At 31.9% G+C, this 23,093-nt stretch overlaps 2 protein-coding genes across 7 annotated transcripts in view; both read right to left on the bottom strand.

Annotated features, from left to right (window-relative positions):
- LOC132739320 (protein mono-ADP-ribosyltransferase PARP14-like) overlaps positions 1-4,350 on the bottom strand; it is a 30,027-nt gene extending 25,677 nt beyond the window's left edge. Inside the window, exon 1 of one of the 2 annotated variants that reach the window (XM_060727010.1) lies at positions 4,253-4,350. In XM_060727010.1, coding sequence (XP_060582993.1) covers positions 4,253-4,268 — 16 coding nt within the window. In that variant the 5' untranslated portion in view covers positions 4,269-4,350. Of the gene's footprint in view, positions 1-17; positions 2,104-4,252 lie in introns of those variants that run through there. The other variant, XM_060727009.1, reaches the window with a different exon arrangement.
- A 767-nt stretch (positions 4,351-5,117) lies between these two features.
- LOC132739326 (epsin-1-like) overlaps positions 5,118-23,093 on the bottom strand; it is a 35,028-nt gene continuing 17,052 nt past the window's right edge. For 3 of the 5 annotated variants that reach the window (XM_060727017.1, XM_060727020.1, XM_060727018.1), the window contains 5 exons: positions 17,208-17,337; positions 15,351-15,485; positions 13,281-13,505; positions 10,901-11,062; positions 5,118-10,617 (listed from right to left, as the gene is read on the bottom strand). In XM_060727017.1, coding sequence (XP_060583000.1) covers positions 10,415-10,617; positions 10,901-11,062; positions 13,281-13,505; positions 15,351-15,485; positions 17,208-17,337 — 855 coding nt within the window. In that variant the 3' untranslated portion in view covers positions 5,118-10,414. The remainder of the gene's footprint in view (positions 10,618-10,900; positions 11,063-13,280; positions 13,506-15,350; positions 15,486-17,207; positions 17,338-23,093) is intronic. The other 2 variants (XM_060727019.1, XM_060727021.1) reach the window with 2 other exon arrangements.

Below are 23,093 nucleotides of genomic sequence, written 5' to 3'. Positions count from 1 at the left end.
TCATGAATAAAGTGTACCTGGTGCATGTGAGTTTCTCTGGAAAGCGTTGTTTGCTAATGCTGAGTTTGGGGTTTGATTTCTCATAATTGAGCCAGGTGATCTTGGTCTGAATTGTTGCATGTTTGGACCCTGACCATAGCCTCCATCTTTAAATGGAGCAGAGTACCTAGCATTCTGACTCCCATACAATCCCTGAAGGTTTTTATTCATTACATTATGAGGATTCAAATTTTGATATGGATTTATATTAGGATTTGGATTGAAACTCTGAGGCTTTGAAACATTAGTATTAGCTGCTACTCCTTGGATTGGTCTTTGAGTCAATGGTTGAGATGTTACTTGCTGAACGGAAGAAACATTGGGAAATTCTGTATCTTGTATTCTCTGTGATGGCACTGTGAAATTATTTTTCTCCTCGTTAATTTGATTGGATTTACTAAGTATTCTTATCTGCTTAGCTGGTTCACTCACATGTTGATTGGTAATAGATAGTGGTGGTGCCGATGGAGTGATTCCTACAGTATTCACTGTAGATACAGTAGTTTCTGTTTTACTCATAGCATCATTCCTACTTACTACTGGATCAGTAGGTAGACGATTATTATTAAACAGGCTAACATTTTCATTTCTTGCTTCAATATCTTTTTTCATAGGAGACTTTTCTAAGAAACTATTTGTTGGAGGTGAATATGGAGGTGGTGGCTCTACAGGATGGTGATGATGTTGCTGTTGTTGTTGTTGCTGAAGCTGGTGCTGGTGAAGTTGTTGTTGCTGCTGCTGATGCCACAAGACATGTTGCTGTATTGGTGGTGTACTTTGTCTTAAATGCTGCATCTGTACTTGGCTATAGGGTGAAGGATGTTGCCAAACAGCTGGCTGCACATATTGTTGCTGAGCAAAGAGTGGTTGATGATGAGAGACTGGGGTGTGTTGAAAAGCCTGTGAATGTTGTGGCTCTCCATGCTGCATATCATACTGATGCATTACTTGAGGATGCTGCTGCCACAATTGCTGTTGTGGACTAGTTACATTATGCATAAATTGCCTGCCTACAGCTGGAGAGTTCCTGTTCTCTTCAATTTGTGGTGAAGGTGATTTAGTGAATTTTTCATGAGCCTGATCATCACGATGTCCATGTCCAATTGGATCAAGATGGTGAATATTCGGCTCTGCGGACTGATGCTGCTGCAGCTGAATTTGCTGTTGCTGCTGCTGTTGCAGCCAAATAATGTTTTGTAACTGTTGCAGTTGCTGAAGCTGGTTCATATCACTAGGCCAGCTCTGTTGCTGAGATCTTACAACTTGAGGATTTAAATCCTGCGACTCTTGAGGACTCTGCTGTGTATGTGATTGTGGAAATGGTTGCCAACCTCTTTGAGAAAAGGCAGATGAATGATCAGGCCATATCTGCTGCTGAGGTCGACTGTTGAACCCCATTCCGACTGGCATAGCTTGAACCCCTGCAGCTTGTTGAGGCTGTGAAAGAGACACATGCTGCCACAGTTGCAGGTCTTGCTGTTGCAATGCGGCTGAAGCATGGTCACTGTGTCCAGGTATATGCTGTCTTATGATAGATCTAGGAGGCAATGGAGGCGGATTGTCTTCGCTCATTGTTGAAACACTAAAGCAATTTGGTTAAACTGACAACCACACTGCCATTAAGTCTGCATTTCAATAGTGGTTTTAAATTATATGCTTTTATAGGTGTTTTCATAACCAAGTCTTCATATAAAAATCAATTAATTACAGTAACATGTAGAAATTTCCTACTTAAAAAGTTCCAAAACACTTAGGACAAGAATAATTTGTAAAATGTTAATGATGTTCAACGCGTTTCACTTCTCACCCACCCAAAATGTCAGGCATGGGTGGTGGGTGGGGTAGCACGGAACACCAGTTTTAGTCCGCATTGTATACATATACATGACACCTCATCTAAATATATCATGATCACTACAAGAAAACAATAAGAATTTTAAAATGCAAGAGCTGTCAAACTCTTTAAAGGTGCAATTAACAGAAAATAGTTTAGTTTTCTCAGAAAATGCTTCGATTTTCGTGAACAACTAAAACATCCGGGTGCGCATGCGTAAAGCGGGCAGGGTTTGGTCTAAAACGTATAAAACGGAACGGATTTTAAAGGAACGACACTGAGGTCCAAAGTCTTAAACATAAAATTTGAACTTCATAAAACAGGAAGATATGCAAAAGATCATTAAGAATTATACTCAGAAACAAAGTGAAAATCGTATTTTGGTGCTATTTTTAGCCCCATTTTATTGAAAGGTGTAATTTTCTCAGTTATAATAATTACAAAAACGTATTCTTAAAAGAAAAAGAAACAAAAAGAAACAAGTGTGATTATGCACACAAGATTGTGGTCAAGACCTTCTTCAAACAAACGTTAATATTGAAAGTTTGTTTCCAGTCCTGTCATGTCAAAAACATCAGTGGAGTCTCTTTCATTATACCTCTACCCTTTAAAGATAGGATAAATAAACTGATCAATAACTTTTTGTTGAAAGCACTCAATGATACAACAAAAGCAACATCGATATTTTTAATAAATTGCTCCAACAAGGTTTGTTTGGTGTATGTTGGTCAAGATGACAGAATAAGACTCGAAATGAGTAAAAACCTGTTTTGGTCTTATTTTATATCAATATACAGCCTTTGTCGTTGGTCTTATTTTATTTCAAAACAGCCTTTGTCATTGGTCTTATTTTATATCAATACAGCCTTTTTCATTGGTCTTATTTTATATCAATACAGCCTTTGTCATTGGTCAAATTTTATATCAATACAGCCTTTGTCATATCAATACAGCCTTAATCATTGGTCTTATTTTATATTAATACAGCCTTTATCATTGGTCTTATTTTATATTAATACAGCCTTTGTCATTAGTCACATTTTATTTCAATACAGCTTTTGTCATTGGTCAAATTTTATATCAATACAGCCTTTGTCATATCAATACAGCCTTTGTCATTGGTCTTATTTTATTTCAATACAGCTTTTGTCATTGAATACATTTTATATAATACAGCCTTTGTCATTGGTCATTTTATATCAATACAGCCTTTGTCATTGGTCTTATTTTATTTCAATACAGCCTTTGTCATTGGTCACATTTTATATCAATACAGCCTTTGTCATATCAATACAGTCTTTGTCATTGGTCTTATTTTATATCGTCATTAGTCACATTTTATTTCAATGCAGCTTTTGTCATTGGTCACATTTTATATCAATGCAGCTTTTGTCATTGGTCTTATTTTATATCAATACAGCCTTTGTGATCGGTCACATTTTAATCCGATACAGCTTTTGTCATTTCACTGCTGGACCTGATGAAAATTTTGTTCCAGAATTGCATGCCCTCGACCCCCCCCCCCACCCCTCCCAGACACACAACACCAGCAAACATGTTATCATCACTTTATTTCTAACACAGGCCTGCACATTGTTAAGCTACATGCCCGAAGTAAGTATATATACTTCTCTGCTAGAGTCTTTGCAGTTTGACTCTATACTGTTGGAAGCTAAATATTTGATATTGAAATTATTTAAACTTCAAATAGACTGTTCCAAATTCAAAGGAGGGCAAAAAAAAAAATTATCTGGTCATGGGTCATAACTCATGCCAAATGACTGCTTAAATTCTGAGTGTTCTAACATGTTATTATACCAGTATAAGGCACAGAATATTATCAATAACAATAGATACATATACCTTTCATTAATGTAATTTAGTTAAGGGTGTATAATTACATTATATGTTTGATATTCAAGTCGGATGGTAACTACTAGATTCACCTCAAACTGTGCTTTTGAGATGACTAATGCTACATCTCCTTTGCAAATGATGTTAAATATTACAGACATATATTAGCGTAATATATTTCTATAGTGAAAATATAGACAGACAGGTCCACAAACACAAGATTAATAACATATAATTCAGAGTACATCTGTATTACCATTATAAGGATACAATTACATTACATTATACATATATGGAACAAGTTTGTACCAAGCTATACTAGTAAACAATTTATGCCTCTTGTTAAGTTTATTTACCCAGCTATTTATTGAAGAAATATTTATTTGGGATGGAAGTTTATAATTGGGTGATGGAGTAATAAAGTCACAATCAGTTTTACATACTATAAACATCTTGACATGATAAATATAAAAAAGTATCTGAAATAAAACTTCAAATTTTAAAATGAATTAACTTATTTCTAACCTGTAGTTACATCCATGACTATTTTAATTAACTAACTGAATTTATATTGAAAAGGCTATTTTGCTCTGGAATTTTTTTTATTATATTTTCTCTTTTCCTTTTAAGACTAAATATAGTTCATCTGTAATATTCCTTTGTAGCAAGTCTGTATTAAAAAAAAAAAACAAAGAAAAAATTAGTTGTCATTCAAGATTCTTGTATTAATTTAAATTTCTGATAAGTTTATAATGTACTGGATACTTAAAATGTTATTTATTCTTATAATATAAACATTATACATGATTGTATTGGTTTTTGCACTTTAATCATACTGTTCTTTATTGAAGAAGGAAGTTAATTTCAACTTTATCAAATACCTGTTTATCTTGACTGTTTAAAACAAGGATTGTTAAATCGGTAAAGTGATTGTATAAAAATTTTAGTTATAGATTTCTGGTTAATTTATCCCACATAATAAAGGTGGCTTAAACTTTAACCAAAATTAAACAAGGTATAAAATGGCTGCTGGTTCACACAATTTGTATTATAGGATAGGAACAAAATTTGTAAAAGTTAAATTTAACCAAACAATGAGATTAAAATCAGGGTAAATTTAACAAACATTTTTACAATAGGTCACAACTCAAGTCTGACCAGATACTACATGTGATATAATGTTTATTTAAAGTAAAGTCAGCATTGTAAATGTTGTGGGTTTTTATAGCAAAGTACAATATATATAGAAATTACTCCAGTCTAGGAAAAACATCTGGTTCTTAAAAGTGTAAGGTGTACAGGATTTCGTTTTTTTTAAATTATCACCTAATAAGACATTCTGTAATTTTAGTTGGAGTAGCAGGACATCAAATCACAAAAAGAAACACAGTAGTATATTATTTAGTTTATTAAGACTTCGGCAGATACATGTTTTCATGTAGGAGAATACAAGAATTATTAGCAGATAACCAAACATCTTTCCATGATCCTCATTCACACATTTGTACATCAATAAAATCAATAGTAAAAGAAGATTCCTGGCTATGTTACACATATCTGCATGAGACAAGAAAAAAATAAACATGTTGAGCTGCATTACACACACATATATATATAGAAAAACTGTTTCACCATTCTCTTTTATGAGGAAATGAAAGATATAATACAGTCAACCCTGCGCTGAGTTAACATCATCTCTACCTAAATACTTGTCTTAAACGGGTAGCACCTCCTCCCTTCCCCACCTTTACACAGCTCAATAGATATGATTTCAACAAACTGTCTTTCTACCTAAATAATTATAATATTTTCTCGATAGCAGATCTTTACAAACAAGTTTGACTTGTATATATATTTATATATATAAAATGTCTGTGAGGTGTTTTGATTTAAAATTTCAGTAGAGAAAGAGGTAACAATATAATCATATTGTCACTGCCATTTTAAGTGTGAATGAGTAATTTCCCTTTTAAGGCATTTTCTGTACATGAAATGACTTTATGTATAATTTGTAATAAAAATATCCAATGTTATTCTAAACCTTGTTTTATAAACACATAACTGCTAATTGTAATTGTAATTACATGTAGTTTGAACACTTTTATATGATTTCTATTCAACCAATGGTTTATTCAGTTTTTACACAGAAATAAACAGTGAAAAAACAGATTCATGATTACTAAGCACAAGTATAATTTTTTTACAGAAATCAGTGATACAAGAGAAAACCATTTTGTTTCTCAACTTACAAAACTTTCAGAAAAACTGCAATAAGCAGACAACAACAAGATCAAGTAACAGAAATTATTGTTTAAGAGATTCTAACATTCAAACGTGAAATATCACATAACCATACTGTTTTCCTTCATCAAGGATTATACAGTAAATATTTGGACACAGGTATTTTTTAATTTTATAACACACATTAAAATTACAAGTACAAAAATAAAATACTATGATTTGAAATAAATACATCAAAAGCTAAATGTTTACATTATTTTATTATACAACAAAATATGACTTGTTAAGATATTTCTTTATTCTTGTATCATGTATATACACACATATATATAATCATGTATATACAAATTATCTGTGTAATTTACATATATAATTATCATATATTAAAAAATCACCCTAAACAAATTAGTTTTGACTGAAAAGTTATTGCTTTATATGATTTTGTATGTAAAATTTCAAAAGAAAGAAAGGGTGCTTATAAAAGAAATGAGCCGCGTCACGAGAAAACCAACATAATGGGTTTGCGACCAGCATGGATCCAGACCAGCCTTCGCATCAGCACAGTCTGATCAGGATCCATGCTGTTCGCTATCAGTTTCTCTACTTGTAATAGAGTTGGTAAGCGAACAGCATGGATCCTGATCAGACTGCGCAAATGCGCATGCTGGTCTGGATCCATGCTGGTCGCAAACGCACTATGTTGGTTTTGTCGTGACGCGGATCAAATTATTTGCTTGCCACTGATCAAAATCTGCTTTTTTAGGAAGATAACAATAAATGTGAAGTCAACACGCTACATGGTTAACCCCAACTTTCTTAAAGAAACACAATTTCTACAGTGAGTCATAATTATATAATCATATTTTATCATATTTTTAAAAAATTACTATAAATACCTTAAAATTATGACAGACTTGAATATGTAATAATAGAATTACAGGTGTGATGAAGTATTTTCTCCCAGATGTTTAACTATATTTGTGCTGCATTCAAATACAAACACCATTCTCTGATAGTTTCTGATAAACTTATGCGTATGTCTGGTTTTCTCACCAACAATGTTGTACATAGGCCGCTTTATTTGTATATGTAACATAGTAAACTGTTTATGTATTTAATTGAAATGGATTTTTCATGAGCAACTTAAGTATTGGTTCGGAAGTAAAATATAAAGTTGGCCAGAAAACCAAATACAGACCTTCATTTTTACAATGAGTAAGATCTAGATGCATGTAACATTTTTCCTGCTGGCAGTGGCTAAATCTACCCATGTTGACTAATACAGCCCAAGATCAGCCTGCACCTCCACTTATCCGATCATGGTCTGCACTGCTTTTTGATATTTAGTCAGTACGTATTTTGTTTATTTCCCTTAAAATGACAAAAAATTTGATGGACAAATCCATTTAAATAAGATAATAAGCTTGGTAATGGTAAAAAGATGTCGTATGATGTTCAATCATTTTATAGATTCAAACAATTCAGGTATTAACAATAGTCTGTCTGTCTCAATACATCCATACATGACTAGTAAACCCAAGTCAATAAATAATACATAATTGATGGTACATTATGTTTAATACATTGTTCAAAATGGCAGCAATCATTTAAGTTTGATGTTTCTAACAAACTACATTATCAAGCAAAATGAGAGTAAGTTTATACGATATGTAACACCCTGTTATTTTGTATATATTAAGTTTAAAGTCTTTATCAGATCTATATTAGTTGTAGAGGGTTTAATTTCATAGCTCTTCACCTTTTAATTAAGTATAAGTTACTCCTACCCTGTTAAAATGATATGGAGACTGTGAAGCTTTGAAAATGGTGGATGGCGACCATAGATACCCATCAATACAATATCTGAGGATAGAGACAGAGTTTATGTCACACCACCAATGTATAGGTCTTATGTTTACATATAACCTTTGTTTGCTGGACTGACACCATGTGGGTGCTTGACTTCTAACACAGCAAGCACCTAGTTGAGTAATTAATATAGATAGCTAGTTTCCTCACATAAAACAAGTCAATGTCAAATATAGGGAAACTAAACTGTCGCAATTAACACTAGCTTTGATGTCTGCATTATTTCAATCAAATAAAAAATCATAATATATAACCCCCAACCTGGAAAACTCGGGACGATTACATTCTGTACATTTAAAAAATATGAACAACATAGATGATTAGAATGTTTATGATATTTTTTAATGCATTCTTCACTATCAGATATAGCCTAGTCTCGAAAAATATCCATCTATAAACTTGTTGCAGTATAAATACATTAATTACATGTTTGTGGCTAAAGAAGTAGAAAAAGGGAAGCCATATTGAAAGCTTTTATTTGACTAAGACTACCCATTATGGCATCCTAAAACAGCGGACACACAAAATAAGTAAAGTGAACACATTAATTGAAACCTTACTTTACGTTACAAAGCTGACGAGAACATCAATTATTGTTTTAAGTAAGGCATTTTGAGAGTGCACAGTTAAACAACCTATTATACACATTTAAGGATACCAAATAAATACATGTACATTTTAATGCAAATTGCAAAAATTAAATTACGTAAGTTTTGATTGAGATCTAACAATTAACTTTTTCCGCCCTCACAGTTTTTGTATAAATATTGAATGAAGTATTAGCCATATTGATTGGTTATCTAACAACTTTTCTGTTTGTATATCAATATATAGAATGGAGATACAAGCCTTACATTTTTTCTTAGTTGAGTAGCCTTTACATTAAAGCAATTGATAAAAATTGTACACATATATTCATAAAAAACAATGGCACCATTTCTTTCAAGTTAACTTTTAAATCGGAAAACATGTTCCTTTTGAAATAATAACTGTTAAAATCAACAACTTCTTTCAAAAATCATAAATTTTATAATTCAAGTACAGGAGCTTTTTTTATGCAGACCTTTAAAGATTTATAAAGTTTTAAGGCAATGATATATTTTTGATACAGGTGCCACAGTTTAAGCTTAATATCACAGTAATACACACAATTCAATACAAATATAACAACAACATTCGCACAATTTTCCTGTATAATATATAAATGTAAATATAAAAATTCAGCCCCCAACCCAGCATATAAACTTGTTTTACTTATGTTTGTGGTGTTTCACTTTTTAAAAACTTATTTGTACAGTATAGACCAGGATTTAAACTATATAAAGATAGACTATCATGTCCAGTTTGACCAGGATTTATACTGTGTACTCCTGACATGGATGATTTCCAACTTGAACTGCTGATAGCAGCAACATATAATCTTACAATTCCTAACAACACAAATCCATCTACTATCAATTAATGTTTCTAAACATGTAAAATTCTCAAGAAAATGAACTTTCCAACCAAATCTGTAGAATACTGACGACAGATCATCATCACTGTAGTGTCCATCTTCTTTCATTTTACAAAACATGTTATCATTTACATTATTCAATGTTGTTGTATTTATACTTTTACTGTGTAAAAAATTGCACCATTTTATCAATCAGACCTATAAGTTACTTTGCTGCTACATTTATACATTGTAACATAGCTCTCTTCAAATAATGATTAAATATTCCTCATAAAAACAATAACATATTAGTTATTTAGACAAATTTAAACTCCCCCATTCACTAATTAGTCTAAAGTAAAACATAAAAATAATTTTAAAAATTAACTAATTCAAATATGAATACATTAAACAACACCTCTAGACATTGTGTATGAATCTACATTTAGTACAAAAATATCACATTTCTCATTTACTCTTAAATGATCACTTAATTAAATGGTTTCATCCTACATAAAGAATTCTTCTACAAGGACAGCAGCTTGTTCAACAATGTTCTCTATATCAATTATTGGTGATTTATAATCCACCAATCACCAGTTCTTTCTATTATCATTATAGAAATTCAGACATTGACTAGTGTTGTTATCTAGCCAATTCTGCCAACATACAATAAATAAATAATTATTGTAATCTGCATTAAAGGCCCATTAAGGCCCAAAAATGATATTACTTTCAATTCTCAGACATGAAAGTTATGATTTGTTATATAAATACATGACTGGTATTTCTCATAGTTAACTAATTCACTTTTAAGAAATATTATTGTGCAAAGAGTAAAAAAAAGAAAAAGAAATGAAATAGTCAGATGTGGAAGTTCATAGTAAGAAATAAAAAATCAAGGGTATGAGATATGAGGTAATTAAAGTATGACATAGAGTTATTTTACATACTGAAGTATACAAATTTCTCTAAATGTATCTGATCTATCAATATAGTATGTTGTTTTTTTCCACAAATGCCATTTTTCATGAAATGGACCAGCATGTTGACATTGTTAACTGCAATTATTTTGTTGAACATTTTATTTTTCATGTCAGTAAAAAGTTCAGATCAAGTGATGTTCTTGTTCCAGCATAACCTCACAAAAAGGGGTTTGAACTCTGTTGTTGTTGTTGCATGGGTGTGGCCATTGGCATCAATGGTGCAGGTAAAAGCCCGGCACTACTGGGTTGAGTAAACCCACTATTGTATGTGTTAGCCTGTAACTGACTCATGGGTATACGAACTGGGGCTTGTTGTTCAAATGGGTTCGTAGATGGTGCAGTAGCAAAAGGATTATTGGCTGAAAACAACAAAACATTATCATATTGTAGTTAGTGTACTATATTAAAAACAATTAAATATATATCTAATTATATCCACCGACCAGTGATGCTATTTAGTCATATTAAAAACAGTGCTGAAGTTTTTTTTGTTTTTGTATTTTTTTTAATCTTTAAATTGATTTATATTATAACTAACAATACACTCAACATAAATTAACGTTTACAAAACAAATTCAACATTGTCAAGCAGAGTCTAAGAATAATCTAATAACTTACGTCCACAACATCATGATTCATTACCTTTTTTACTATTCTGATCTGATTTAACAAGTTCATCAAGATTAACCAGGCCAGAATGTGTGCCGAGAAATTCTTGTGGAGTTTTATTTCTTTTTGGCTGCTCGTTGGCTATAGATGACTGCATACCAGACAAGTTCCAGGGATCAATAGTTGTTTCTTTCTCTGTAATATTAATAACATGTGTTATAAAACAATAAATGTTAAATAATTGGTGCCTATTTACCAAAGTAAATGTGTTACAATTTCTTTTGAAATACTGCAATCCTATTGGACAAAAAATAATTTCAAACAGTAACTTGTGTTATACAGATACTGATATTTATATTCTGATATATTACAATATTTCATCTCTACTAGAGTACATATTCTGAATCTTTTTCTAACATATAAGAAAATCTTATCAAAGAAGCTTATTATAAGAAGTTCTTACCACCATCAACAGTTATGAGCATATACTGTCTGACATGTAAGAAATCTCTGTGCTTACTTAAGACTTATGGTAGAACAATAGTTCTCTAACCTTGTTTACTGCATCAATGAATAACAAATTTATCATAATAGTTTATATAGTTTCTCAAAGAACATTTTTGATATTATCTGAACATTGATTCCTTTTAACATTTCACCGATTGATTAAAATAAACCACATTTTACAGTAATCAAAGGAGAAACACATTACAAGTATAAACATCTGTTAAATCAGTAGTTTTTACATCAAAATACAGGTCTTCACATTTTTGTGTTATTTGCTACATATATATTTAAACTGTATTAAATTTCTAATATTTAAAGCAGTTCTATCAAATAATATTAGGACATTTTTGAATAAGATGGTTACTCACTGATTCTCATGCCAGGTAAAAATTCATGCAAAACTAAATCATTATTTGTTGAATATTTAAAGATTGACCATGAATAGAAGTACACAGGTACAGTATATAGTTTCTATGTTAATGTAATATGTCAAAAATAGATCTTCCACAGCCTTGAAAACTCGAGTAAATTTAAAAATCAAATTTTGTTTATAATAAAATAAAATAAACATAAATGATTTGTTCAAAGGATAAACTAAATGTTAGCTATTTGTATAATCCCGGTTGAAAGGTCTAGACTAGAAAATCAGAATAAAACACAAAGAAAAGTCATGTCAAACCTATCTGGCTTTCTTCTGTAAGCAGTAGTAAGAAAAGATTATAGTAGAACAATTTATACATTATAAAATCAAGCTTCTACTCTGACATCATGATTAACATATAACTCATGTCACTCAAAACACATTGCCTAAAATTTTCAACAGATTATAATAAACTCCAGAGATTTTATTTTAAATATAATGAAAGTTAATGGGTATACATACATCCTACAGGCCAAATCGTTTGACATTAAAGAGGCCGACTAATTTAACATTATCTCATGCATTAACTTTCTAACTTAACAAGACCTGTCTGCAGACAGTGCACTTCTATCAATGCTGGATTGTGAAAAACTTTTACAGTTTCTGAGAAAAAAGACCTTAAATTAAAAAGGTTAACCAACGCTGCTGAGAGAAGCTGAAAGTGGAGCTAATTATCTTACATTTTCAGATAGATAAACATAATTTTTTGACTGGTAAAATTTTAGTCAGTAAAATAACAAATGTAGCTTTCATAACAAATTGAACAGTAATACAAAGATTTCAAAATAACATTTGTTAAATCATCATAGGCAGTGTTTTAACTATTTGCTATTTCAATTCTAAGAATTCTGTAAGATTATCTCAAGTTAGACAGTGTGATAATTGATCAGCTTTCTCAGATGAAAGTATAGAATTATTTAAGAAACCAATTTACACTAGTTGCTAAGTGATGAGAAATCAGACCATCACATCAAGATAACAGATTACGTGCTAGCACTAAAATATTCAGCAATCAAACAGTAAAATCAAAAATTTGTAAGGAATAAATTTTTAAAAATATTTTTCTCTTGCAACAATAAAATTCTGATATATGTTCATTAAGAATTTCTAAAAACAATATTTAGTCCTTCATTTTTTTATAAGGAATTCTTAATAAATTTGATAGTTTGAGACACTTGCATGGTATTCTTATTATTCTGAAAAATCATTCTACAAAGCAATTAATAATGAATGAATAATACAAATTTCAAGAAATTTTAAAACGATTACTTTAGAAATTTCACCAGTGTATGCTTTATGATTTAAAGAGAAGATTGTTGAAGGACAATGCATTTTAAGGACATCTTACAATCTTAAAGGCACACCATGAGCAGTTAGTGTTCACATCAGCCAGAAAATTAATAAAATATATGAAGCAAAGGCAACCATGTCAGGCACACACACACATGCTACTGCACATACGGCGTGTCGCGCTGAGCCTGGTACCTGCCAAAGGATCAAACATGTCTAAATTCTGACCCGTAGTTTCTGTTGTCTTGGCTGGTGACATTCGAGAGCTGAGTACATCAAAGTCATCATCTAGATTATTTCCCATGCCATTTGATGTCCCGTTTGACTGGAAGGGATCATAAGGTGATCCACCAGTAGCTAGAGGAGCATCCCAAGCTCCTTGTTGAGATGATGGTGTACCCCATGGATCACCTGCAGGTTCTAAAGCAAGAGTATGTATGTTTTATTAAAAGCACATGCTGGCATTTACATGGAGTACTATACCCAATGATACAGTGTCAAACACAATACAACAAAAATCAAATTTGATACATGTTCATTCTTTATAAGGTATAAAGCTCTGGGGATTTACTTTTTTAAACTCTAGGGGGCAGAAATGAGGCAAAATCTAGCTGGCTAGTCTAGACTTTATCATAATAATCATTGATAAGCTAAAGAGAAATAAACATCATGTCAACTCTCGCATAAAATAGGTTTCCATTTCAATGAAAGAAACCATAACATTTAATGCAATTTGTATGAAAACTTTCTTTGTCTTTCACAATTATTTACTATCAATTTATTAAAGTCTATATAGATCTATTTAGTGATTAACTAAATAACAAGAACTGTCGGAGGACAGTATTGGCTCGACTATTCAAAAATTTGTCACAAGAGTGTTTATTGAGTATAATAATGCTAGTTACCTATGAATACATTATAACATAAAATTGACCGAAAAGGTACAAAGGCTTGTTATTTAGATGTTTTATCAAGTAAATCACTGCTTAATATTAATAATGCATAATAATGTCCCAAAAACACACAAACTCTTCAGTAGTTATGGAGATAACAGCTTACAAGCAAAACTTTTCCATGAATTTCTAAGTTGAAAAAGGGGAGAAAAATCAGCCTAAATGCAAGATAGAATTATGGATCTTGGTCAGTGACCTACAATTAAATTCTTAATGCATATGTGAAGTTTTAAATAAATATCTTTAATACTTATTGAGATATGTAAAACTTGCATGTAAACATTAACCTAGAGACTAAGTAGGAAAGGGGAGATGAATCAGCCTAAATGCGAGTAGAGTTATGGAACTTGGTCAGTGACATACAATTATGACTCTCCAATTATGACCCTAAGTACATGTGTAAAGTTTCAAGTAAATATCTTTGAAGACCTTTAACTTTTAACCAAAATTTCTAAGTTTCAAAGGGGCAAATAACTCTGCAAATATTGCAGACAGAGTTATGCAATTTTGCAAACTGACGTACATTGTTACTATAAAAAAGTATTGTAAATTTCAATTGAATATCTCAAGCAATAATTGAGATATTTGACTTTACAAAAAAACTTTAACCAAAATTTCTAAGTTATAAAGGGGCATTAGTCTGTAAATATTATAGGCAGAGTTATCCAACTTGTCAATCTGATGTACATTGTTACTATAAATAAGTATTGTAAGTTTCAAATGAATATCTCTAGCAATAATTGAGATATTTGAATTTACAAAAAACTTTAACCAAAATTTGTAAGTTAAAAAGGGGCGTAATTCTGTAAAGATTGTAGACAGAGTTGTCCAACTTGTCAATCTGATGTACATTGTTACTATAAATAAGTATTGTAAGTTTCAATTGAATATCTCAAGCAATAATTGAGATATTTGACTTTACAAAAAACTTTAACCAAAATTTCTAAGTTAAAAAGGGGCATAATTCTGTCAATATTGTAGGCAGAGTTATCCAACTTGTCAATCTGATGTACATTGTTACTATAAATAAGTATTGTAAGTTTCAATTGAATATCTCAAGCAATAATTGAGATATTTGAATTTACAAAAAACTTTAACCAACGCAGACGCCGACGCGGACGCTGACGCCGACGCCGACGCCGGGGCGACTACAATAGCTCTCATATTCAAAACCATTGGTCATACATAGTCATACATAGTAAGTGTACAAAATATCACAAATATATTTTTCTTTCACTCATACAAGCATATATCTAAATTGGAAAGGTAACTGATAATATTCCCTGCAGTCAAGGTCACATGATAAACTTACTTTGTTGTGCTGGACTGGACATAGCAGGAGAAGACCATGGGTCAGCCTGTGGTTGTGGTGGAGGCTGGGAAGGCTGGTGAGCTGGTGATGCCCAGGGATCATTTGCTGGTGGAGGAGCATGATGTTTATGAGAACCTACACAAAACAAGAAGTTGTTTTAGTAAAAAACCTACAATAACATATATAGTTATTGTATGAATTTCTTTCTCTGAAATAAGATTTTCCTTACATAAAAACAAGAAAACTTAACTCTTATACATAATCAGTTGTTTTTTTTATTTAGGAAATAGATATCAATTCTGAGTGCATTGTTGTAGAATAATGCACGGTTTGAGTTCAAATGCGTAGTAATATAATCACGAAGGCCGATAGGCCTGAGTGATTAATTACAAAGCATTTGAACGAAATTATTATACAATAATGCACGAAGAATTGATATCTATTTCCATTCTAATACGTCAAGAAAAAATATAATTTTTATTATAACGTTGGACTTTATGTTTGGTGGTTGAATTTGTTTTCGCCTCAGAGTTTCCAATAGAAACGTTCTTTAGAGGCCGTACCAGTGGGTTGAAAAAAAACTGTTAAATCTACCGTTTGTAGAAACATTTTGAAAATAACGAATTTTGAAAACGTTGATACAACTTTGTTTGTTCATTTATTTCAGTTTATAATTTTCCAAGCGAAATACAAATTATCAAAAGTGAAATAAATGTAAAACTAAACTCGTTTGCGACATTAAATAGCGAACTTGATTTGATTGTTTTGCACGTGCTGTTTGGCGCTACATTGTGACGTCACGTAAACAACACTTTAAACGTCTGTACAGCGTTAACGACTGAATTAAAGATATTGGTGTTCGGATTAATTTTCTTAGTTAGACCATTTTCTTTCATTCTAGATGGTTTTCACAACAAAATTCGAAAAAAATTGTTTTAATTTATCAGATTTTTTAAACAAAATGGCGCCTTCAATGTGAAAATACACAGGGAGATAATAAGAACGGCGAGTGCATTGTTGTAGAATAATGCACGTTTCCGGCCTTCTTTGTCTATATAGAAAAAATTCCGATAGTGTTAGAATTTATTTTAAAAACAACCTGTGGCTTCTGAAGGGAAAACATAGCATGATAAATCAGAAAAGGGGGATAACATAAAATCAAATTCCAATCACTGTGAATGGAATATTCTTTCACATTTTTTTTTTCAATTCCAATTCAATTTAACATGCATGGTACATAGCAGAGGCTACCTATAGGGATAGTTTTCTGTCTTTCAGTCAGTTCTATTTATCAGCTAGCTGATTGAAGTCAGCTGCTGTTAAGTCATGAATGTGCACAGGGCATTCAGGAATATATAGTATTTTAACGAGTAAATAGACCTGTTTTGGGCTTTATTTGGCTATAAAATATAGCAGAAAATCACTGATTATTATTTTCTCAGAATATACTAGCAAATTAGCAATAGAGTATTTCTATTACATGTTACATTAATGTAACTTCATGTAACATGCCAAACACTAGTGATTTGTCTGGAAGTTTGCAGTGCTTCCTTTCTTATTTACACATTTTCTCTTCTTAAACCAGACAACATGACTAGATCAATTTTACAGAACAGGAATTATATCTGCAGCAGCTCTGTCCAGAACACTACATGTAACTTTTAAGTCTCTTATCTGAAACATGAAGGATGACTTTGTTTCTACACGAAACTTTTTTATTTTTTGTTATTTTTTTATGGAATCCTGTAATATAGCTAATATAAATATTATCTACATAAAGACACCATAAATGAATTTCTAACTCATAAATTACATCTTAGATCAAGTAATAATAAATCCAAGTTGTATAATAGTTACTTGGTGGTGCTGGTAAAGGGGCTCCCCATGGGTCACTGGGTGGTTTACTGGTTGGGGCTCCCCAGGGATCAGACTGCTGTCTCTGCTTTGACTGGTCTGCAAGTCCAGCTAATGTCATTTGACCTGTACCCTGAAGAAAGAAAAAAGAGCAATGTAAATTCACATAAACATATAGTAAGGTTAGATAGCAACTCTCAAATATCTGAACTTACTTCAAAACAAACAACAGTATTATCTAAAATAGGTTCAGAAATACATGAAAATATTACTTTATGCTAAGAAAAAATTCTGGAAAAGTTTTTTTTAAAATGACAAAATCATTGAGTCTCTTGTACATCTACACAAGCACAAAATATGTACCTAGATATACCTATCATTGAAATTCTTAAGACAGTCTAGACTTAAATTGTATTACATTAAAGATGTACCTTTTATTCATTTTACATTAAGGGGAATATTTTGAGGTGAGGAAAACTGTGTTATGACTATTAAATAGGTAAATAGTATGCCTAAAATTATCATTATTACTATTTTTCACAAGATTTTTATGATTTAATGTACTATTACTTTTTTTTAAACTGTACTTACTCGTCATATAACTGAACCATCCTTTGCTGGTTTTTAGAAAAATTATTGTAATTTACTATTTTGTATGAAAGACAAAATTACCACTTTTAAAGTTTTCCTATTTTTATGACTATTCATCTTTCAAATTTCTTCACATGATAATTATCTAAACATGCTTTAAATTTTTTGCATTTTTGAAACTGTTTCATTTTTTTCAAATCTTTATAAAGAGATAATGTATTATTAAACCATAATAAAACACAAACTTGCCTTGACTAATCTTAATATAAACTAGAAATGTGTCTATTTGACAAGATGCCCCAATATTACACTGTTATGTCAGCCTACTTATGGAGATTACAACAGCACAGCAGTGTGACAACTGGAATGTCTGATAAGGCGAGGGCATAAAAACTAACATTTCTGAGTCTTGATGTGCATTTAAAGGGAAAACAAGATTGCATTTGAGAAAAATGCTATGCCACCGCATTAATACAACACTAAATAGTAGTGTAGAAACAGATTTTTTTTTGTTTCTATACTATTGAAGATTGTCATAATGCATAGATCCCTGCCCTATCTAATTCTTATTATCAGATTAGTGGTTAAATCTGTTGTTAACTCAATAAAAGATCAGAGTAGGAATATATCAATGCACTTGAGTCTAGTGAATTTGATGGTAATATTTACACAGCCTAAATTTCATGACTACATCAAAGGACAACACAGTAAGACACTTTGTCAAAATCTAGGTCAGCTGAAATCAAAGTTCACTTAACATCTTAATCTGTACACATGGTTCAAATTTTATAGCTGTAAATAAAAGGAAAGAAAGTAGGTCACATCATCAAACTCTAGGTCACCTGATATCAAAGTTCAATTTTACAACTAAAAATGTGCACATAGTCAAAATTTCATTGCTGTACATCAAAGGACAAGAAAGTAGGTCACTGTCCCCTTGGGCAAGGCAAAATTTTGGACCCAAGGGTTTAATACAAAACAATCTTGATACAGGTCCACCAAACAACATTTCAAGTCAAATATCTAAGCTGTAGCTTTCTCCCATTCAGAAAAGATTTGTTTTATTTTCTATTTTTACTATGTGAACATAATGAGAATCACTGCCCCTGGGCGAGCCAATTTTAACACTAGGGGCATAATTAAAACAACTTTAGTAGAGAACCCATAGATGATATTATATAGCAAACATCAAAGCTCTATGCCTTGTACCTTCAGACAATTTTTTTTTTTTTTTTTACTATATGTACATAGTGAAAATCAATGACTCCTGCATAACTAATCAAGAGCCATAACTCTGAGTTTAAGTGTCTGACCGGAACAAGCCGACGATATGCGCATCTCCTCTTGATATTGAAGGTTCCCATAAAGTTTCGTTGAATTCCAGCCAGTAGTTGCAGAGAACTACTCCGGAAACGATTTTTTACTCTGTATGCATACTACATAACTAATCAAGGGCCATAACTCTGAGTTAAAGGGTCGGACCGGAACAAGCCGACGATATGCGCATCTCCTCTTGATATTGATGATTCCCATAAAGTTTCGTTGAATTCCAGCCAGTAGTTGCAGAGAACTACTCCGGAAATGAAATTCGGACGGACGGATGGACGGACGGACAACGCCAAAACTATATCCCCCTCCCGATTCCATCGGCGGGGGATAACAAATATTCAAGCTCTAAGCCTTGTACCTTCAGATAATAAGATTTTTTGATTTTTTACTATACATGTATGTATATATTGAAAATCAATGACCCCCGGGCAGGGGCAATTTTGACCCCAGGGCTATAATTTGAACAATCTTGCTAGAAGTTCACTTCACAATGTTTCATGCAAAATATCTAACCTCTAGCATTTGTCAATTGCTAGAAGAAATTTTTTTACTATAAAGTTTTTACTATATACATATAAGGAAAACCAATGACCCCCGGGGCAGGGCCGATTTTGACCCCAGGGCTATAATTTGAACAATCTGAATAGAGGTCTACCAGACAATGCCTTATGCAAAATATCTAAGCTCTAGGCCTTTTGGGTCTTTACAAGAAGGTATTTTAAGTTTTTACTATATGTACATATAGTGAAAATCAATGACCCCTGGGGCGGGGCCGATTTTCACCCCAGGGCTATAATTTGAACAATCTTGGTAATGGTCTATCAGACAATGCCTTATGCAAAATATCTAAGCTTTAGGCCTTTTGGGTCTTTACAAGAAGTTATTTTAAGTTTTTACTATATGTACATATAGTGAAAATCAATGACCCCGGGGCGGGGCCGATTTTGACCCCAGGGTTATAATTTGAACAATCTTGGTAGAGGTCTACCAGACAATGCCTTATGCAAAATATCTAAGCTCTAGGCCTTTTGGGTCTTTACAAGAAGATTTTTTAAATTTATTCTTATAATTCCTTCTGGTTGCCATGGCAACCAGATTTCTGCATGGAATGAAATTTTTTGAACAACTTTGGAAGCCCTTCACCCAAGGATCAATCCTGCCAAGTTTGGTTGAAATTGGACAAGTGGTTTTTCACAAGAAGATTTTTTAAGTTCACTATATAATCTATATAACACACACACACACAAACAAACACACACACAGGTGAATCGCTATATGCCACCGCATCGCAGATGCTGCGGTGGCATAAAAAACAGCTAATTATAACATAAGACTGGAATAAAATATTGATTTTGTACCTGTTGCATCTCCTACAAAATCTCCTATACTAGACATTGTAGAATTTTCTGATATTTTCTGCTTTAAACTCTTGTGTGCAAACATATTATACATGTAAATGTCAAATCATTTAATAGTATAGCAATAATTACTGAAGACAAACAAATCAAAAGAACACTACACTGCATAACCTTTACAACTACTGGCAATTCTTCACATAACTGCACAAAACACAAGCAAGAGTTACCATAAAATTCTAACATTTCAAGTAACATGGCAACAATGAAGTGTTACTGATTTGTCAGGGGAGACAATTCACTGCCACAATATATTGTTATTGCCACTTTAAATTGTTACAGCTCTATCAGGGAAGAAAAGTAACATGGTAACAATTCAATGTTACAAATCTAATAAGGGAGACAACTACCATGGCCACAATTCAGTGTTACAGATCTATCAGGAAATAATTTATCAGGGGAGACAATCATTATGAAGTCACAACAGCTAGCAACAAGTTAAGTACCTGTCAAGCATGCACACCAAAGTACTCACTACTAATCAAAAGCTTTTTTATTTCTAGTGATAACAATAGCTGTCCATTTGTTGCAGACTGTGTCACTATTTACTGAGACTTATAGTGTAATAACAACTGAACTCAGGCAAAATGTATGACAGTCTTATATACTCTCTCAATTACAAATTGAGGGTGAAGTTTATTAATTATTACCAATGATTAGCAATATTTGTGTGTAGTTAAATCAATAAGTTAGTAAATATTTACTGAAATTTAAAGTCAAATGCTGGACATAATAAGTCTTAAGAGTTATATGTTTGTTATTGTTTGTTTGTTTTAGTGCCTACAAGCTGTATGAGGTGGTACATCGTTTTCCTAGTTAAAGAGCAACACAAAGGTAGAGTGATAAAAGGAAATCTTAATTCTAACACTGCTGAAACCATAAGTGATTAGCCTTTGCAACAAGAAATATTATTGTGAAATATGTATAATTTATATGGATATATTGGGACTGTTACAAATTAATTGTCTTATTTTTACCAATGCTAGTATCAGTGTTTCTTTTATATTACATAAACAAGGAGAGAGTTTCTGGAAAGAAAAATATTGTTTAAACTAAAATTATACAATGTATACATCATGTTAAAGCTGATGATGTAGCAGAACATATATAAGAGCTGGCAATGATGGGCTTTACAGTAATCGCTCACCTAAATCAAGGTTTAAAATAACTAAATCTTGTGTCAGGAGAACATGACCTTACCCTATAATCTTTGTAAGCCTTAATTACACTATTTATACAAATGATAGAGGTTTATTCCAATTGAAGAACAGACAAATAGAAGGAACATCTTATAACAACAAACAAACCCAGAAGAGTTGCAAATTTTGAAAAAACATAATGATAATACATCGGACAGTGAGTGATCTTAAAATCTCACTCTGGCACTTTGTTCCAGGTGAGCTAAAACACTTTAATCATTAAAGCTATACAATCTAGCTTAAGCCTGCAGTGAAAACAGCAGCATATAGGAAAAGATCTTTTATAAATTAATCATAGAAAATGCTTACCAGTATCTATCCCTTTCTTAAACTATCACATGTTAAGTCTGAGTTTTCAACTGTAACTTTTACAGGACATTCTTGGTAAAGAAATATTATGTACTGCATATGCACAGTAATGACCAAGCTAGTTTATAAACATTATTTTAAGGTATGGAGCAAACACACAATATTAGTCACATAGAAAACACAAAACAGACCTGCCAGTAATGTAAAACCCTACATTTAAGTTTTGATTAAGTTGTAAGAGGGGATAATAATTTAATGTGAAATGTTTTAAAGATTAAAGACAAATAATTGTTACCCTAAAACCATGTTAGCTGACAACAATCATGAAAACATTTTCAAAGATAATTGTATTCAGTTGTGTCAGACATAAACAATAGCTTATATTATATAGTAGATTCACAGGAACAATTCCTGGTAATATATCTTATTAAAGACTTAGATAATGTGAGACTGTCTATCTTATATAAGTACATTACATACATGCAGTCAGCTAAATTACACAACTTGCTTCTATAACTCTAACTAAAGAAAGAATTGCATTTTCAAGAAGTTATCTGAGACATTTTCACTGTTTAACCCTAACCCTGCTAGAACTTGGACTAGTCCATGTCACCAATATACAACCAGGTCAGCAACTTTAAATTTTCATCTTGATATCCCCAAAACTAATAATGTACAGTTCCAATAATGGAAGCTAAGCAGGTCTTATTACATTTAGCTAAGCATAATTAAATAAGTTGTAACAATCTAATCTCTTGTCATAATAGCAATATTATCAAACCAAGGGCAAAAACCTGGCTTGATGTGGGTGTTGAGCAATGCGTTATGTTTCTAAAATGCTCTGTAGTCAAACAATATCATAATTATGTATTTCATATGATAAAAATCTTGAAATATTTGCTGAAGAATATCAGTGATGGATGTGCAACTGGGTAGACTATAAACTACTGCAAATCTCAAAACATCACAAAGTGAGACCACACACAGCACAGTCAAAGAAATATAAGTATGGTTTTCAACATGAGGGACAGAGGAAAAAAACAAGC

Source organism: Ruditapes philippinarum, unplaced genomic scaffold, assembly GCF_026571515.1.
Source record: "Ruditapes philippinarum isolate M1 unplaced genomic scaffold, ASM2657151v2 ctg157_1_1_1_1, whole genome shotgun sequence".
Taxonomy (NCBI): Eukaryota; Metazoa; Mollusca; class Bivalvia; order Venerida; family Veneridae; genus Ruditapes; species Ruditapes philippinarum.
Note: the sequence above shows the minus strand (reverse complement) of the source record. Positions and strands in the feature narration are given on the sequence as shown.